The following is a 16,340-nucleotide window of genomic DNA, read 5'->3' as shown; positions in this document are numbered from 1 at the left end:
GCCCTTATTACGACCAAATATGTCGTTTGTTCAAGCGCTTAATACGACCTATAATTACGTTTGAAAATTGTCGGCCTCGAGTGCTCCCGTTGAATGCAAACGTTACAGAGGGTTGTTTATTCACAAATAACCCTCTCTGTAAAATCCTAAATTGTAGGATAGTTTGGCCATTAAAACGCTTTATGATTAGATTTCTAGCGAGAAGTATATATTGTACTTTTAGAATCCACGTCCGGTCGATATGTAGGATCTATAGTTTGATAGATATTATGAAGATGATTTGAGGTTTAGTCAGGACAACGTGTATATGCGGCAAGCTTCCATGTAAAGTTACGGGTTGAAAACAGTATTTCCGGTCTCGCCGTTTTCATAATAAAACCAATGATCAAATGATTTAACAGTGATATCTGCACTACTCATCCACTAAAAAAACATCAGTTTATCCTAGTTAATTATACGACATTAATTGGTTTAAATTGTGTACAATGCTTTTGTGTTTTTCCCATAGGTTTTTCTCTTTCGATTCTGAGAGACACATTTCTTTTTTCAGAGGTTTTGATAGGCTAAAATCACGCCGCAATGCACGTCGGGATATGGTGTTTATGTGATATGAAATCGGAAAACATTACAAAATAATAATAATAATACTTTATTCCGAGTGTTCTTGCTTTTCTCTTTGAAAGTCATCACATAACGGCATTGTAATACACGGTTCGGCTGCATTAAATATTACATATCTGCCCTAGATATGTATTTATAGAGCCCTGATCAGAAGACCTTTTGACAAACTGGAAGAGATGCCGCCAAAACTGAATACGTGACGTGGACCATAAATATATCAACAATTAAACAACATCTTCCATTTCTTTTCACACAATACATCTCCTTGCAGTATCAACACTAATTCGGCTCACTTTTATATTTGATCCAATTAGTAGATAGTCTGTATTTACACCATAACGGTGCACAGCTGATAGAAAGGGACTTTTTTGTAGTTTTTAAAGATATTACTGATTTTCTGAACTACCTTTCCAACTCCTCATGCAGTTGACTGTTACAGGTCTATACAGGTTCATGGTACAATGCATAAGCTTCACATCGAGAGACTGAAACTGTATTTTCCTTTACCGTTCTGTTTTAAACTCACAATAAAGTGAATAGTCATATTATGTACGATATTATTATGTTTTATTAACTAGACCACTGGTCTAAACCGCACCTCCTAGTGGTTAAAGCACGTTATTGAATGTAGTTGTTAAATAAGTTATATTTATTTAGTTATTGATGAAAACATTTAAATATTAAGAGTAGCCTACATACAAAATAGGGGTCAATGATAGAAATATAGAATGGAAAATATCTAGAAGATACTGTAGTGATCTCTACAATAAAACAGTTTAGTGCAGGACGTCCAAAGATATTAACAGGAGGATGTGCAAAACAGACAAACTGATAAGGCTGAATTTTACTCAGGTGTAACTAAAGTCTGATTTAAGGGTTGTTTATATTTCACATCATTAATCAGAATCTGCAAAGTAACAAAAATAAATGTAGTAGAGTAAAAATACCAGGTTAACCTCTGAATTGTAGTGGAGTAGAACAAAGTAGTACATGCTGCTGTAACAAAAACATTTCCCAACTTGGGATCAATAAAGTATCTTATCTTAAGATGATCGATGGCTACTGCCATATTTGCTAAATGTGCATCTGAACCTTGACAAGTGTATGTTTCAGGCTTATCAATTAACAACAGGAGGGGTCACAGACATAAGACCAGCTGTCATGTGGTATTAATGCTGCCCATTATGGACACAAGCAATTTTCACCCATGTATTAATTATATGTTTTAAATGTCATAACACCAATGTGTTTCGTGTCCCCTAAACCTCCAGGGATGTATACAGTTTAATACTGGCAACTTCTAATTGTGGGAAATACGAAAACGTCTTTTAAAACTACATTTTCCAGTAGAGACGTGCCATAGAACATGTTGCGAAACACACAATAGCCAGCAAGTGTAATTCTGGGGGGGAGGGCCGGGCTGGACCCGTCCAAGTCCAGTTTTGGATAGTCTGGCATGGTTCCATTCCATTTCAAAGAGCTTTGACGCTCAGCGTAACCTTGTCGCACTGCCACTCCAATATCCAATCACAGAGCTTGAGGGCTAATCACGGGGTTTGTAAAGCAAGGCGGATGTTGTAGTCCGAAACGATAGCTGGGGATTCTGGGTAGTGTAGTGTCTTCGGAAACTCTGTAGTGTCTAAACTCCGAAAAAACAATTTGTTTCTCCGAATCGAAGGTTAAAAACACAAAAGCATTGTACACAATTTAAACCAATCAATATTGTGTAATTAACAAGGATAAACTGATGTTTTTTAGTGGATGAGTAATGGAGATATCACTGTGTAATCATTTGACAGTGTGGGGAATACTTCCGGTTTTATTATGAAAACTTCGAGACCGGAAATACTGTTTTCACCCACGCTAACTTTACATGGAAGTTGCCCCATATACAGTACACGTTCTCCTGGCGAGACCTCAAATCATCTTCGTATATCTATCAAACTGTAGATCCTACACATCCACTGGACGTGGATTATAAAAGTACAATATACACTTCTCGCTAGAAATCTAATAAAAAAGCATTTTAATGGCCAAACTATTCCACAATTTCCAGAGAGGGTTATTTGTGAATAAACGACCCTCCGGAGCGTTTGCAATCGACAGGAGCATGTTGTTTCTTACACGACCACTAGAGGGGCTACACTTTAAAACGTGTCTCTGGGTCGTATTTAGCTGCTGAACAATCGACCTATATGGTCGTTTTTTGTAGGAGGACAGGCTGCTCTTAACAGGTACGTCGAGAAAAAAGGTGTTACCAATCTGTCTTTAATCTGGAGAAAAAAAGGACAGTGTGGGTCTTTTTCCTCAAAGAATATTATCTGGTGTGTTCTGTAATATTCTTTTAATCCTTTTCTCCTCCGTGAGAAGAGAAAAGAAAAAACGTCCTCGCTACCGTGGTGTCGGCAGTGAGGAAAAAACACAAGCTGGCAACGGGTGTGTTGCTAGCTTGAGAATCAAAACCTTACCTTAATTCCAGAGGAAGAACGGCGAGGTTGATTATAATACTAACTGGTGTGTTAGTACTATACTCTTCTGCGAGGCAGAATAGGGTAGCCGGCTAACGCCCGTCGACCGACATTAGCTTTTGGTTCAGTCTGTGGACTGTTAAGCTAGCCCGGATACCATTAGAGATGTGCTCTGAAGCGAGAAGAGGTGTTTGAATGACGCATGCGTCGTGGCGCAGGCTACTTATAGGGGGTGATTTCCCCTGACGTTGACGTCAAGATCACCAGCCAATCAGGATTGGCGTAATGAGATTGATGCTTCTGTTTGCTCCGCGATGAGGCGCATCCCATAGTGAGACATCGAATGGAGTGTTATGAATGAGAACACAGGGAGAGGGACCAGACAATACACAAGGAGGGAAACATGACAGGGAGAACCGAACAGCAAAATAAACCCAAACCTAGACATACAAAACTAAAAACGTGACATAACATAATATTTGTGACAGTTTCAATTCTAACTACTATAATCCCAACATTTTAAAGATATATATCACATCATATTTATTTTTCTCACTATCCCCCTTTACAGGCTCTTCCTGGCTTACAGCCTGGAAATGCTCTCACTGAGGATCTCTAGAGGTTCAGCCTATGATGATGACAATCATGTAAAGCAAGGATTCCCGTGTAAAGCTGCGCCAGTTTATCACCCGGACCATGTTTGTCCGTGTTCGCCTGTCCCCTGTCCTCCCAGGTGACCAAGGTAGGATATGTGTCAGTGGTGCGTGTTAGTGTTGGGAGATGGAATGGGGAAAGGGCAGGGTTAGCCTCTCTTGAATCAGAAGTCAATGATTCACTGGGGTGAGAAGGACATTCTGCTACAGTGAGCCGCTCCTCTACAGCGCTCTGTTTCCTTGCACACTTTGCTGTCCCTTGCTTAATGCTGTCTATCCTTTTTGCCAGTGTTGGGAGGTAACTGTGCACATTTACTAGAGTACTGTAATTAAATACAACTTCAAGGTAGTTGTACTTTACTGAATATTTGGATGTTATACTTATACTCTACTGAAATGTGGAAGCACACGTTATTTTACTCCTCTATATTCATGTGACAGGGTTACATATATTATTGATACAAAATCAAATATAATAATATTAAATGTTATCAATAGTTTGGAGCCTAAAAAAAGGTATTTTGAAAAAGTCACACGGGATTGCAAACGACCAAATCAGATTTGGCCCATTACCTAACTTTTGATCACATTTCTGTGAAATCTGTTCAGTAGTCTATTGTTATTACACTTTTTGTTTTCTACTGTTAACACAAAAGGAATGGCACACAAATAAGCTTGCAACCAGGCGACAATATTATGCTTTTTGTTGACATTGACCTTGAAATAAGTAATGACTGGTCACATTCCTAACCATTCTGAACTCTGCTGCACTTGGCTGAGTATACCCCACTAAATAATATCTTATCAAGTTCAGTTTAATTGATTTTAGATTCTTTCTGCATTATTTCCCCCCATGGTACTACATTGTCTTTAATGTTAACCGTGGCTGAAAATGTTTATGGTAGAAGAAAGATGTACTATTTTTGTATTTTAATATTACAAATGTAGTTTGGATTACGAAACATGTTCATTTGTATTCTGTATTCACACACATCTGATGTTTTTTTTGTGATTATTACAATGTCTAGAACATGTACATATTTAATTATTGTGGAATACATTCATCAAATTAGATTTTGAGCAGTTTATGTCTTTGTTGTAATATTACAACACTGGGTCAGTGTGGTAGTCAAAATAGCATGTGTCCCTGTCAAGGAGATTGCCCTTCTTATATGTTCAGATATGGAAATAAAAGACAAATACAAATATAATATCTTTTATCATTCACTACAACTAAGTTCTAAATGTTTCCTCTGTTAAGATTTTGAATTAAGACCAGAATTGAATAAATTAATACATTATTTCTGATAAAAGTATGTGAAATTATATCTGTAGCAATATTTTAAACTCTACTTGTATTATATCAGGTAATTAGTTACAAAAATACATTTAACTCTGGTTCTGGCAGAAACAGTTCTTTCTAAAATGTGTTGGGACTATTGGATGTATCCCATTTAGTATGATATTTAGCCTGTTATCATTAGCCAGACAGCATTGTGTGACTTGTTGAACTGGTTTACCTGCATGTATGGGTGTAGGTATTCCTTTTATCATGATAATAGGCAGGATTGTGTGACTGGTTTTACTGGTTTACCTGCATGTGTGGGTGTACAGTAGGTCAGGGCTTCTCAAACTCCGGACCAAGGCCCGGATCCGGACCGAACTGCAAATCAATCCGTACCGAACCCTGTGTCCCTGTTACGTGCCAGGCAGGCTGTACATGTGTGGTTTTCTTTCCCTCCTGTGTTTCTCTCTTCTCCCTGTCTTCTGCACAGCTAATCAGCAGCTGATCGGTATCTGCCTGTGCACCTGACTCTGATGGCTGATTGGATCCTCTCACCCTCAGCTGGCCTATCAGCAACCAGGGCCGACCATAAAGGAGGCACCCAGGAAGTCTTCTCTCTCTCACTCTGGGCCTGTTGCTGAGGAAGGAACACGGCTGTGTTTAGCAACTAAAGCTATTTGAATAATCTGAACTTTGTTAATGTGTGTGTGTTGAGAGGTGGAGGAGTTAGGTAAGTCTGGGGTACCCTGTACATTTCTCACCACCGAGCTAACTATTGTTTAGACACACTAGGTAAGCGGATTGTTGCCACCCCTGTATATTGTTTTGTCAAATTCTTTGTAGTTAGTTAGTGAGGGTTTTTGTTTGAGTTTGGTTTCAAAGGATAGTTGTAGAGATAGGCCTGGTTTTGTTATGCTTGTTTCTTTTGTTTGGCACAATCCTTTGACTCCTCCTCCTCCTCACAAACAGAGTGTTTCTGTTTAATTGTATTATATGATAGGTTACAAGGAATAAACCTTTTGTCAACCTTTACTCTGACTCTCTCATAATTATTGGTTGTACGTTATTGTCTCCAGGTCCCCTAGACCTTAGTGGGGACATAACAAATGGGGGCTCGTCCGAGAAATCTATTTTCCTGAAATAAAAACAACCAATAATTGAGAAGTCATTGTAGGTGTTGTACATTGGCTGAAAAATGGGTTTTGACTTACAGGACTTTATTGAAAGTCCAAGTGTTGATACGTTGTATTCCTGTCGCAAAGATGACATGTTATGTATCGCAGCTCACTTTAACATTACAGTAGACAAGTATAAAGTAAAAAAAGAGATAAGAGAGAAAATCCTGCAAAAACTAGAGGAGTTAAAGATTCTTGTAATCCCAAGCATGTCAACTCAGCCTAGGGCTGAGGTGTCTATTGAAGATGATAGGGAAAGAGTATTAGCTACACCTAGAGTTGACAAGTTTAGTCCTCAAGCTCCTCCTGCAACGCTTCCTAGGTTTGAGGCTTTCTCTCCAGGTAGCTTAGGTGCAAGTAGTAATGCCAAACTAAAAGTTCGTCTTGTCCGTCTTCAGATGGAGGGCCAGGAAAAGGAGCGTAGAGCGGACTATGAACACAGGCTGCAGATTCGCAAGTTAGAGATAGAAGCTGAGACAGAAATCACGTTAAAGTGGCTTGAAGTTGATGCCCTGAGAATCTCTTCAGAGCAGACATTTGAGAGGTCAAGACCTTCACATACAGTCTCTCATACAAAGAGTTTTGATGTTAGTAAAAATATTGCTTTAGTGCCAACTTTTAGAGAGTCAGAGGTTGACTCATATTTTTGTGCTTTTGAGAGAATTGCTACCGCACTGGTCTGGCCTAAAGACATGTGGCCAATCCTACTTCAGTGCAAATTAGTAGGTAAGGCTCAGGAAGTGGTATCTTCACTTTCTTTGGAAGAAAGCTTGCAGTACGAAGTGCTTAAAGAGTCGATATTGCGTGCTTATGAGCTTGTGCCGGAGGCCTACAGACAAAAGTTCAGAAACCATAAAAAGTCTGCTACGCAGACATTTGTTGAGTTTGCGCGAGAGAAGGGCATTCTCTTTGATAAATGGTGTGCGGCTAATGAAGTGAAGGATCATTTTGAGAGTCTTCGTCAGTTACTTCTCTTGGAAGATTTTAAGAATTCTTTGCCTGAAAGGATGGTGATATTCTTAAATGAACAGAAGGTTACTTCACTGGCTAAGGCAGCTGTTTTAGCAGATGAATATATGCTCACTCACAAGACTGTGTTTTCTTCACCCTTGCGCCCAGATAGTGCTTCAATATCACTAACCGGAAGACCTGATCTTGGCCCAACAACTTTTGAAAGGTCTAGAGGACCACCATCACCTCCACGGGGGCCCCGTGAGTGTAACTACTGCCATAAAACAGGACACCTTATTTCAGGGTGTCATTTCTTAAAGCGTAAACAACAATTTTCGCAACGCTTTCAAATGCCAAAAGGCATGGGACTCATTAAAGGAGTTTCCCTATCAGACATAGAAATGTCCCAGGACGATGATGTACCTGATCCCTGTTTCAAACCCTTTATTTCCAAGGGCTTTGTTTCTTTAACAGGGGATCCTAAAGACCAGCTGCCAGTACAGATACTTAGGGACACAGGAGGTTCTCAGTCCATTATTAGGGAAGGCATCTTACCTTTAACCTCCAGATCATCATGTGGATCAAGTGCTGTTGTTCAAGGGGTAGGCATGACACTAGTTGCGGCTCCTTTGCACAATGTTTATATTCACTCATCTCTTGTCAAAGGATTCTTTAAAGTACCTGTCCTCCCTGCCTTGCCCATCAAAGGTGTTGATTTCATCCTCAGTAATGACTTGGCTGGGGGCAAAGTTAAGCCAGTACCTGAGGTCATTGATTCTCCTGATCTAAGTTTAGACGCAGAGAAATCAGCTGAAGTACCTCCCGAAATCTTTCCTGCTTGTGTTGTTACAAGGGCACAGTCAAAGAAATACGGAGAGGACTTGTCTGATTCTTTTCTTGCTACAGGGCAGTTTCTTGAAGACATGACAGTGTCGGACCGACTGCCAGAGGAGGACCGGTCTGCTGGTGCTGGATCAGCCAGTAACGGCTCAGAGCTTGTACAACTGCCTGCCACTCGGGAAGAATTCATGGCAGCCCAGTTAAGTGATGAAACACTTTCTAAATGTCTCTCTTCTGTTATCAGTCACGAAGAGGCCAAGTCAAAGAAGATGGCCTACATTATGGAAAATCACCTATTAATGCGTTGCTGGATTAGTGATGCCTGTGAGGAGTCAGACTCCTTAGCAATTTATCAAGTTGTCGTGCCAACAACCTATCGTTCTCAGGTGATGTCCTTGGCTCATGATCATCCATGGTCAGGTCACATGGGGGTAACAAAAACATATCAAAGAGTTTTAAAACACTTCTTTTGGCCAGGACTTAAGTCTGATGTAGTTCTTTATTGTCGAACATGTCATGTGTGCCAAGTTGTTGGTAAACAGAATCAGGTGATTCACCCTGCTCCTCTCATTCCTATTCCGGTAATGGGAGAGCCATTTGAAAGGGTGATTGTGGATTGTGTGGGACCCTTACCTAAAACTAAAACTGGAAACCAGTTTCTCTTAACTGTCATGTTTGCTTCCACTAGGTTCCCAGAAGCCATCCCACTACGGAAAATTACTGCCCCGGTCATCACCAAGGCACTTCTGAAGTTTTTCTCCATGTTTGGTCTACCGAAGGTAGTTCAAACAGACCAAGGTACCAACTTCATGTCTAAAGTGTTTGCCCGGGTACTTGACACCTTAGGTATCAAGCATGTGACATCCAGCCCATATCATCCTGAAAGTCAGGGGGCATTAGAGAGGTTTCACCAGACTATGAAATGCATGTTAAGAAAACATTGCCATGAGTCTCATAAAGATTGGGATGACGGTGTTCCTTTAGTGTTATTTGCTGCCCGTGAAGCTGTTCAGGAGTCTCTAGGTTTTAGTCCTGCTGAGCTAGTGTTTGGACATGAGGTCAGAGGTCCTTTAAGGGTTCTTAAAGAGCATTTGATCATGCCCACGAAAACAGTTTGCAGTATCCCGGAGTATGTCGCCAAACTTAAGGATCGTCTAAATCGTGCTTGCTCCTTGGCTAGGGAAGCTTTGACCTCTACCCAGGGGAACATGAAGAAACGCTACGACCAGAAGGCGGTAGCACGCTTGTTTCAGCCAGGTGACAAGGTGTTGGTTATATTGCCTGTACCTGGCTCTGCTCTGTCTACTAAATGTGCTGGTCCTTATGTTGTAGATAAGAAGCTCGGTGAAACAAACTACGTCATTCAAACACCTGACCGCAGACGTCCTACCAGAGTGTGTCATATCAACATGCTAAAGAAGTACTGCACCAGGGAAGACCAAAGTGAGTCTTCTAAAGCTCACCAGGTGGAGACAACCGTCTCTCCTATGGCTTCAGTTTCAAAGGTGAGCTCAAATGAGGATGAGGATGAGTTGGTGATGCGCAGTGCAACACCACAGGGGGCAAGACTAAGCAATACTGAGGTATTAGCTGATTTGCCCAATTACTTGTCTCATCTTCCTGATATCCAAGGAAGTGATATACAGAAACTGATATTTGACTTTGCAAGTCTTTTTAATGACACTCCATCACAAACTTCTGTCCTAGCGCATGATGTGGTTTTGACCAACCCCTCGCCCATCAAACAGCGTGCGTACAGAGTTAACCCAGTTAAGAGAGGTTATAAAAAGGGGTCCGATAATGTTCTTGCCGATGCACTATATCGTGCTATGTAAATAGAATGTTCATTGTAAGGGCCAAACATACTGTTTGGATTTATATGTGTGGGGGTGTTACGTGCCAGGCAGGCTGTACATGTGTGGTTTTCTTTCCCTCCTGTGTTTCTCTCTTCTCCCTGTCTTCTAATCAGCAGCTGATCGGTATCTGCCTGTGCACCTGAGTCTGATGGCTGATTGGATCCTCTCACCCTCAGCTGGCCTATCAGCAACCAGGGCCGACCATAAAGGAGGCACCCAGGAAGTCTTCTCTCTCTCACTCTGGGCCTGTTGCTGAGGAAGGAACACGGCTGTGTTTAGCAACTAAAGCTATTTGAATAATCTGAACTTTGTTAATGTGTGTGTGTTGAGAGGTGGAGGAGTTAGGTAAGTCTGGGGTACCCTGTACATTTCTCACCACCGAGCTAACTATTGTTTAGACACACTAGGTAAGCGGATTGTTGCCACCCCTGTATATTGTTTTGTCAAATTCTTTGTAGTTAGTTAGTGAGGGTTTTTGTTTGAGTTTGGTTTCAAAGGATAGTTGTAGAGATAGGCCTGGTTTTGTTATGCTTGTTTCTTTTGTTTGGCACAATCCTTTGACTCCTCCTCCTCCTCACAAACAGAGTGTTTCTGTTTAATTGTATTATATGATAGGTTACAAGGAATAAACCTTTTGTCAACCTTTACTCTGACTCTCTCATAATTATTGGTTGTACGTTATTGTCTCCAGGTCCCCTAGACCTTAGTGGGGACATAACAGTCCCATTATTAAAAAAGACTTTCTGATTCTGATGTAAATGAAAGTGGACCTATTATGCTATATTGGAAAAATATATTGTCGGGCCATAACCCCACAGCTTCCGGTCTTTCAAGACCTGAACGGACAAAAAGACGTGCTGCAGGCACGAAACATACTACCAATAGAAATACATTGCTTTTAAAATCATTCTATATGACACGAAAAAAAGGGGGAAATCGTGTTGGTGAACACGAATCAATAGATTAAATGTCGTGACTATAACACGAAATGCCGTGAGACTGAGTTGGCATTGCAGACTGCAAGTTAACCGCAAGTTTACCTTGACTTTCTAATGCTTCTAATGCCATTTTTGCTGAGGTTCAAGGCATTGGCTACAGACAAACAGTGCCATTTCTCCCACTAGTTCAAGCCATCATACTGTATGTATGTATTGAATGTGTGTGTGTGTATACAGGCCAGGGGCGCCATTTACCGACAGGCAAGTGCTTGGACCAGAAGGGGCCCCCAAATAAGGTAGATTAATCCAATCCAATCCAACTTTATTTATATAGCACTTCAAAACCTCCAGACCAAAGTGCTGTACAGAGAGATACATAAAATATAAAATCACACAGCTCAGCTCACAAAACATAAAATAAATAAATAAATAAAAGATACAAACACAAAACAAACCAGAATAAACATAACAATTTCAAAATAAAAAAACATAAAAAAAGATTAAGAAGGTCCACAGCAACGACAACATGAAACACCCTTTAATGTACTGCAACGACATGTCGGGAAACCCCATGCATAGCGCGCAGAAACTGCTTCTTAATTTCAGTTTCTTAATTTCAGTTTCTTTGCTCCGCTCCGGGGGGGGGACACTTTACTGGCATTGATCCGGACCATTGACCTTGTATAAAATTCACAACTGGACCTTTAACAAAAAAGTTTGAGTATCCCTGGTGTAGGTATTGCTTTTATTATGAGGCTACGCCAGGTTGACTCAAGTGTACAATATAAATAGGATTCAGATGCTTGTTGCATCCGGACACCTGGATGGGGGTGGTGCATGCATTCCTTTTAGCATGACAATAGGCTAAGCCAGACATAATGAACACTTGTCCCACCACCCTATCTATTCCTTCAGGTAATCCATTACAATATAATAAGCATATGTGTTATTGATACATATTTATTAATGACTTTTTCCATTCAGAATGCCACCAGCAAAGAGAAGTCCTGGATTCAGTGTGCAGGATGTGATTGCTGCCTTCCAAAACGGAGGAAGTGAGTTTGAGATGGAATCAGAGGACGTGACTTTGATGTGTACCAAGGCAGTGTCAATGGGATACGAGCCAAGTCTGAACTTGGATTGTCAGGTGATGTTGTGATGAAGCTTGCCTCCACGCTTCCAGAAGGTCATAACTACAAGATCTACGCAGACAACTACTTCACCTGTGTCCCATTGGTAGTGATTTATTATGTGGGAATAGCCAGGAAGGTGCACTTACCCAACTGTAACCTTGAAGAGCTTGAAGAAAAAAGGGAGAGGATGCATTGACATCCGAGTGGAGGCCAACCACAACATCTGTGCTGTCAAATGGTACACCAGAGCGGTCACACTTGTGTCATCCTTTGCTGGACCAGACCCTGTGCAGAGAATTCAACGCTGGGACAAAGCCAACAAAACCTACGTAGAAGTTGAGAGATCTTACATTGTGGGTACTTACAACAAGTACATGGCAGGTGTGGATTTGTTGGACTCGTTTACAGCCAAATACAAGTTCCCCATGAAATCCTGACGCTGGTACGTGTACATATTCTGGCACACCATCATCCTTGCTGTGATCAACGCCTGGCTCCTCCACAAGCAGGAGTGCAAAGCTCTAAATATGCCAAAGCAGGAGATCCTGAACCAGGAGACAGTTTCAGGCAGATCTAGCATCCTCTCTCATCCTGGTAAGAATGCATTTCTGCTATTTGCCGTTTGTAATATTTTTTTATATTTCACTGTAATATTTTGGACTTGTATCCTAATGTATTTTTGACATGTATCTTGATTGATTCTGTTATAATTAGAGCCGGGACTCGGCTTTGTAATTAATTAATCGAAATTAATCGCATTTTTAATCGCATTTTTAAAAATCGCATTTTTAAGCACAGGGCCATCTAAGCTAATTTACAGATGGCCCTGAGCCCAATAGAGATTGCCCTGAAAAATGCATGCGGACGAAATGGCACGAAGGGTTTGGGGGGCCTCCCCCTAGACATTTTCTTAGATGCTGTCTGGTGCATTCTCTAGACTGAATTATAAGATGAACCACCACAATATTATATTGTACAATTTCAATTGTATTCTTCATTTCACTTGTTTGTTTGTTCTTGTTTGTGTTTGCTCGCTTGCATGCCCTGCATAGCTTTAAGAAATACTTAAGTTGTTGGTCAAAACACTTTCTATCTGATGAAGGCAAATGCCTTCCCAGATGGAAAAAAGTAGAAAACATTACATTCAGTTATAACTGCCAAAACAAACATTATTTACACTATTATGGCCCCTGTTAAAAATGTTTGTAATGTTAACTACTGTAAGTTGGTCGAACGAATGCCTCCTCATCCGGAAGCTGACCGAGCAGACCCGAGCAGCAGTCGAGAGGAGCCGAGCGCATCCGCGAAGCACACGTCAGAGTTCCCGTTAGCCGGCAAATCTAAATATCTTCGGTCAAAATAATTTCCCTTTAGAGCAATACCGCTTCAGTTGCGCCACTTATGTGACAGACAAGAAGAGTATGTGACAGACAAGAATAGTCAACTCTAATGTCTAACACTTCATGTGGAGAAAGAGATGTCCTGTATGGGTTGATTGTGCATTGATCTGTTGGTAATGCCTCGGGGTTCCGGTGGGCATGTAAACAAATGCATAATGCTGCGCTATACTTTGTGGCCTCATCCAGTTGCATAGCGACACTTATTGTGTAGTTGTCTTTTAATAAGCAGGTAGTCCTATCATTAGCTAGAACTAGCTGGATCTGATCGATATGGACATAAACGCGAGTGAAGTCTAATCTGACGGGAGAGAGAGATCAGCTGCTGCTGACGAGTCGAGACTCGACACGCAGCTCTGCATAACCACATGCAGCGGTGAGCGGAACAAAAGTAACACACACTTCAGGTTAGAATATCACACGTAGCTATTTTAATTACCTCTCAAACTACCTAAACTAGTTATACTGTAGATATGTTTAGTTTTACTGTCGGGTCACTCATTACTAGATCCGCGAGCTGCATGATACTGGCATAATAGATAGATAGGCAACCAGCAGGTGAGGCTTCATTGCCCGAGCTAAATACTAGATGGCCCGGGCCATCGGGCAGTCCTTAATGTCGAGCCCAGTGACAATCCAGTGAGCCAGGGAGTTGGTTATTTTCTCAGACGTGGACTTACTTATCCTGGCCCTGAAACCAGTCACCTGGTTGAGTGTGGGTTGGGTCAGGGTGTGGTTCCTTGCACTCGGAGTCGGGCTAACGTCCACGCTAGCTGCTACATGCTTTGCATTTAGGTGATACTTTAGGCTTGATGTGCTGCGGTGATATGCAAATTATTTTTTGCATAATTTGCACACAACCGTGCTCTTGTCGACGCTTCCATCCGTCCGTTTTTTAAAACAAAATGTCCCATCCACGGGGCCGACCAAAGCGGTGTCATCAGCTTGTTCGTTCATGTTTGACTATTGATCACCGTGGTTTGTTGTTTGAAGTCCCATGCTGAAGTCATGAACGTTAGTTGGTGCTCCAGTATAATCGGTACGCCTGAAACTCATCCAGTGAGAAACGTTCCGCTGTGCAAAAATAAGTGCGATTAAAGTGCGATTAAAATGCGTTAATTTTTTTAACGCGTTAATTTTTGTGTAATTAATTAATCGTAATTAACGCGTTAAAGTCCCGGCCCTAGTTATAATCAGATGAACACAACTCCTCTGAAAACACCCAAGAGAGGACGACCATCTTCACGCAACGGGAGCTCAGCAGCGACAGTGACATCAAGGAGCCCGTTGAATGCTCAGAAGAGACCAGCCTCAGGTGATGGGAGTCCACCAAATGGGGCCCCATCCAAGAGATCACAACCTCCACTGGATGTACGCAAGGACCTAATGGCACATTTTCCAGTGAAGACAAAGAGAGGACGCTGCAGACACTGCAGTAAAGGGTACCCAAACACACAATGCACCAAGTATGACCTCCGTCTCTGCTTTCCCGACGAACTGTTTTTGGGACTACCATTGTATTCATATTTAATAAATGACTATTCATAAAAAATATGACTGATGTGTGATTATTATTCATGCAAATCAATCAATCCTGCAAATGAACCCTTAGTTGTTCAACATATTTATTCAGACAATGTGAGTAGAAATACAGAAATTCTGCTCCCACCTTTGCCCAACATTGCAATATTACAAGTTAATATTTCCCTAAAAACTTACCAAAACGTAATTTTTTTTAGAACTGTTTCATTTATGCTCCAGAGGCTCCCTACAACAACATCTGAAAGGTCAAAAAAATAAATTATAATGTCTTTCTATATTTGGGCATTACAGGGTTAAGATCACTCTTGGCAGCGTCAGAATCAAACAAAACAACAGCCTTGGCTGATTTCACAAGTGCATTTTGTCAGCAGTCTAATAATACACTGATGTACATACACAGCAACCCTCTGTATCTGATGTGAGACAATCACGTCAGTTTACAGCATGAATCAAGAAAGCACACTGCTGACCACCAGATAAGTGCATCCCTGTAATGTTCAGCTTTCAATCAGCAACTTCTGACAAAAAAATACAGCAAAAGAGAAAATAGCTACATGCATAATGAGCAATGCAGGAACAATAATAACAAATGTGATTTTCTTCCAGCCAACCTGAGACTAATAATTTTCATTTCAGATAAGTAGCAGTATAGACTATTCATCCAAATAAATACAGAATTATTTGTTGTATGTGCTATAAGGCTGCAATCAATTTTAGAGTGTATTATGATCAGAAAGGTTCATATTATTCATATCTAAGAAAATGTTCTGCACAACATGAAGCCAACGCTACTGAGTAGCACCGTGTCTTTTGGCAAGATTGAGCCCAGTTGGAAATGTACCATAGTTCTTAACGCGTATTCATCAACCAACTGTGCACAGATGAGGTTTCCTGCCTCTGGTGGGTTTTGTGCAGTTCAAACACATTACTTTGATTTAAATCAAGGTTGTATTTTAAAATTGCATAAAAGAGTGATTTACACAATCATTTAAAAACTGTAGCTGCCAGGAAAGTACAAAAAGGTGTACATGGATACTGAATAGAATACAAGCTGCTCCCTAGTCTTACATCATTTTGCACATTTATGAGGTTTTTATCCCTGCACGTGTGGGCAGGTGTGAAAATGGTTAGCAAGTATGTGTTAATGTAGCGGCTATAGTCAATGACATGCTGCTGTCTCCCTTGAGGGGTTAAAGTGTCATAATCACCCCACGCTTGTTTGACTGGCCTTGAGGATGTTAAAAATGAGGGCTCTTGGCAATGGAGGTGACATGAAACTTCTTTAAAAATGATGGGGAAACTTTGATAAGTTTTCAACAGGGACATGAACTGTCAGGAAGACAGATACCTCAAGTGAAGCAGGAACCTTTCATTAATGTAACACAATCCCTCTACCATCTGTTTAAGCTGACATCGAGAGGCCTGTTTGGAGCGCTGGTGAGCCTTGTGTGTCAACCACCCCACGGCATTGCTCATCATTG

At 41.1% G+C, this 16,340-nt stretch overlaps 1 protein-coding gene across 1 annotated transcript; it reads left to right on the top strand.

The window, feature by feature from the left end:
- Positions 1 to 7,657: 7,657 nt before the first annotated feature.
- LOC117452494 (uncharacterized) lies at positions 7,658 to 12,357 on the top strand. Its single transcript, XM_071204019.1, has 5 exons — positions 7,658 to 8,192; positions 8,682 to 9,250; positions 9,326 to 9,746; positions 11,772 to 11,934; positions 12,049 to 12,357. The coding sequence occupies exons 1-5, from the start codon at positions 7,762 to 7,764 to the stop codon at positions 12,355 to 12,357; spliced, it is 1,893 nt and encodes a 630-aa protein (XP_071060120.1). The 5' UTR covers positions 7,658 to 7,761.
- The last annotated feature ends 3,983 nt before the right edge of the window (positions 12,358 to 16,340 follow it).

Source organism: Pseudochaenichthys georgianus, chromosome 1 (assembly GCF_902827115.2).
Source record: "Pseudochaenichthys georgianus chromosome 1, fPseGeo1.2, whole genome shotgun sequence".
Classification (NCBI taxonomy): Eukaryota; Metazoa; Chordata; class Actinopteri; order Perciformes; family Channichthyidae; genus Pseudochaenichthys; species Pseudochaenichthys georgianus.
The sequence above is the reverse complement of the archived record's forward strand: the minus strand, read 5'-3'. Positions and strand labels throughout refer to the sequence as shown.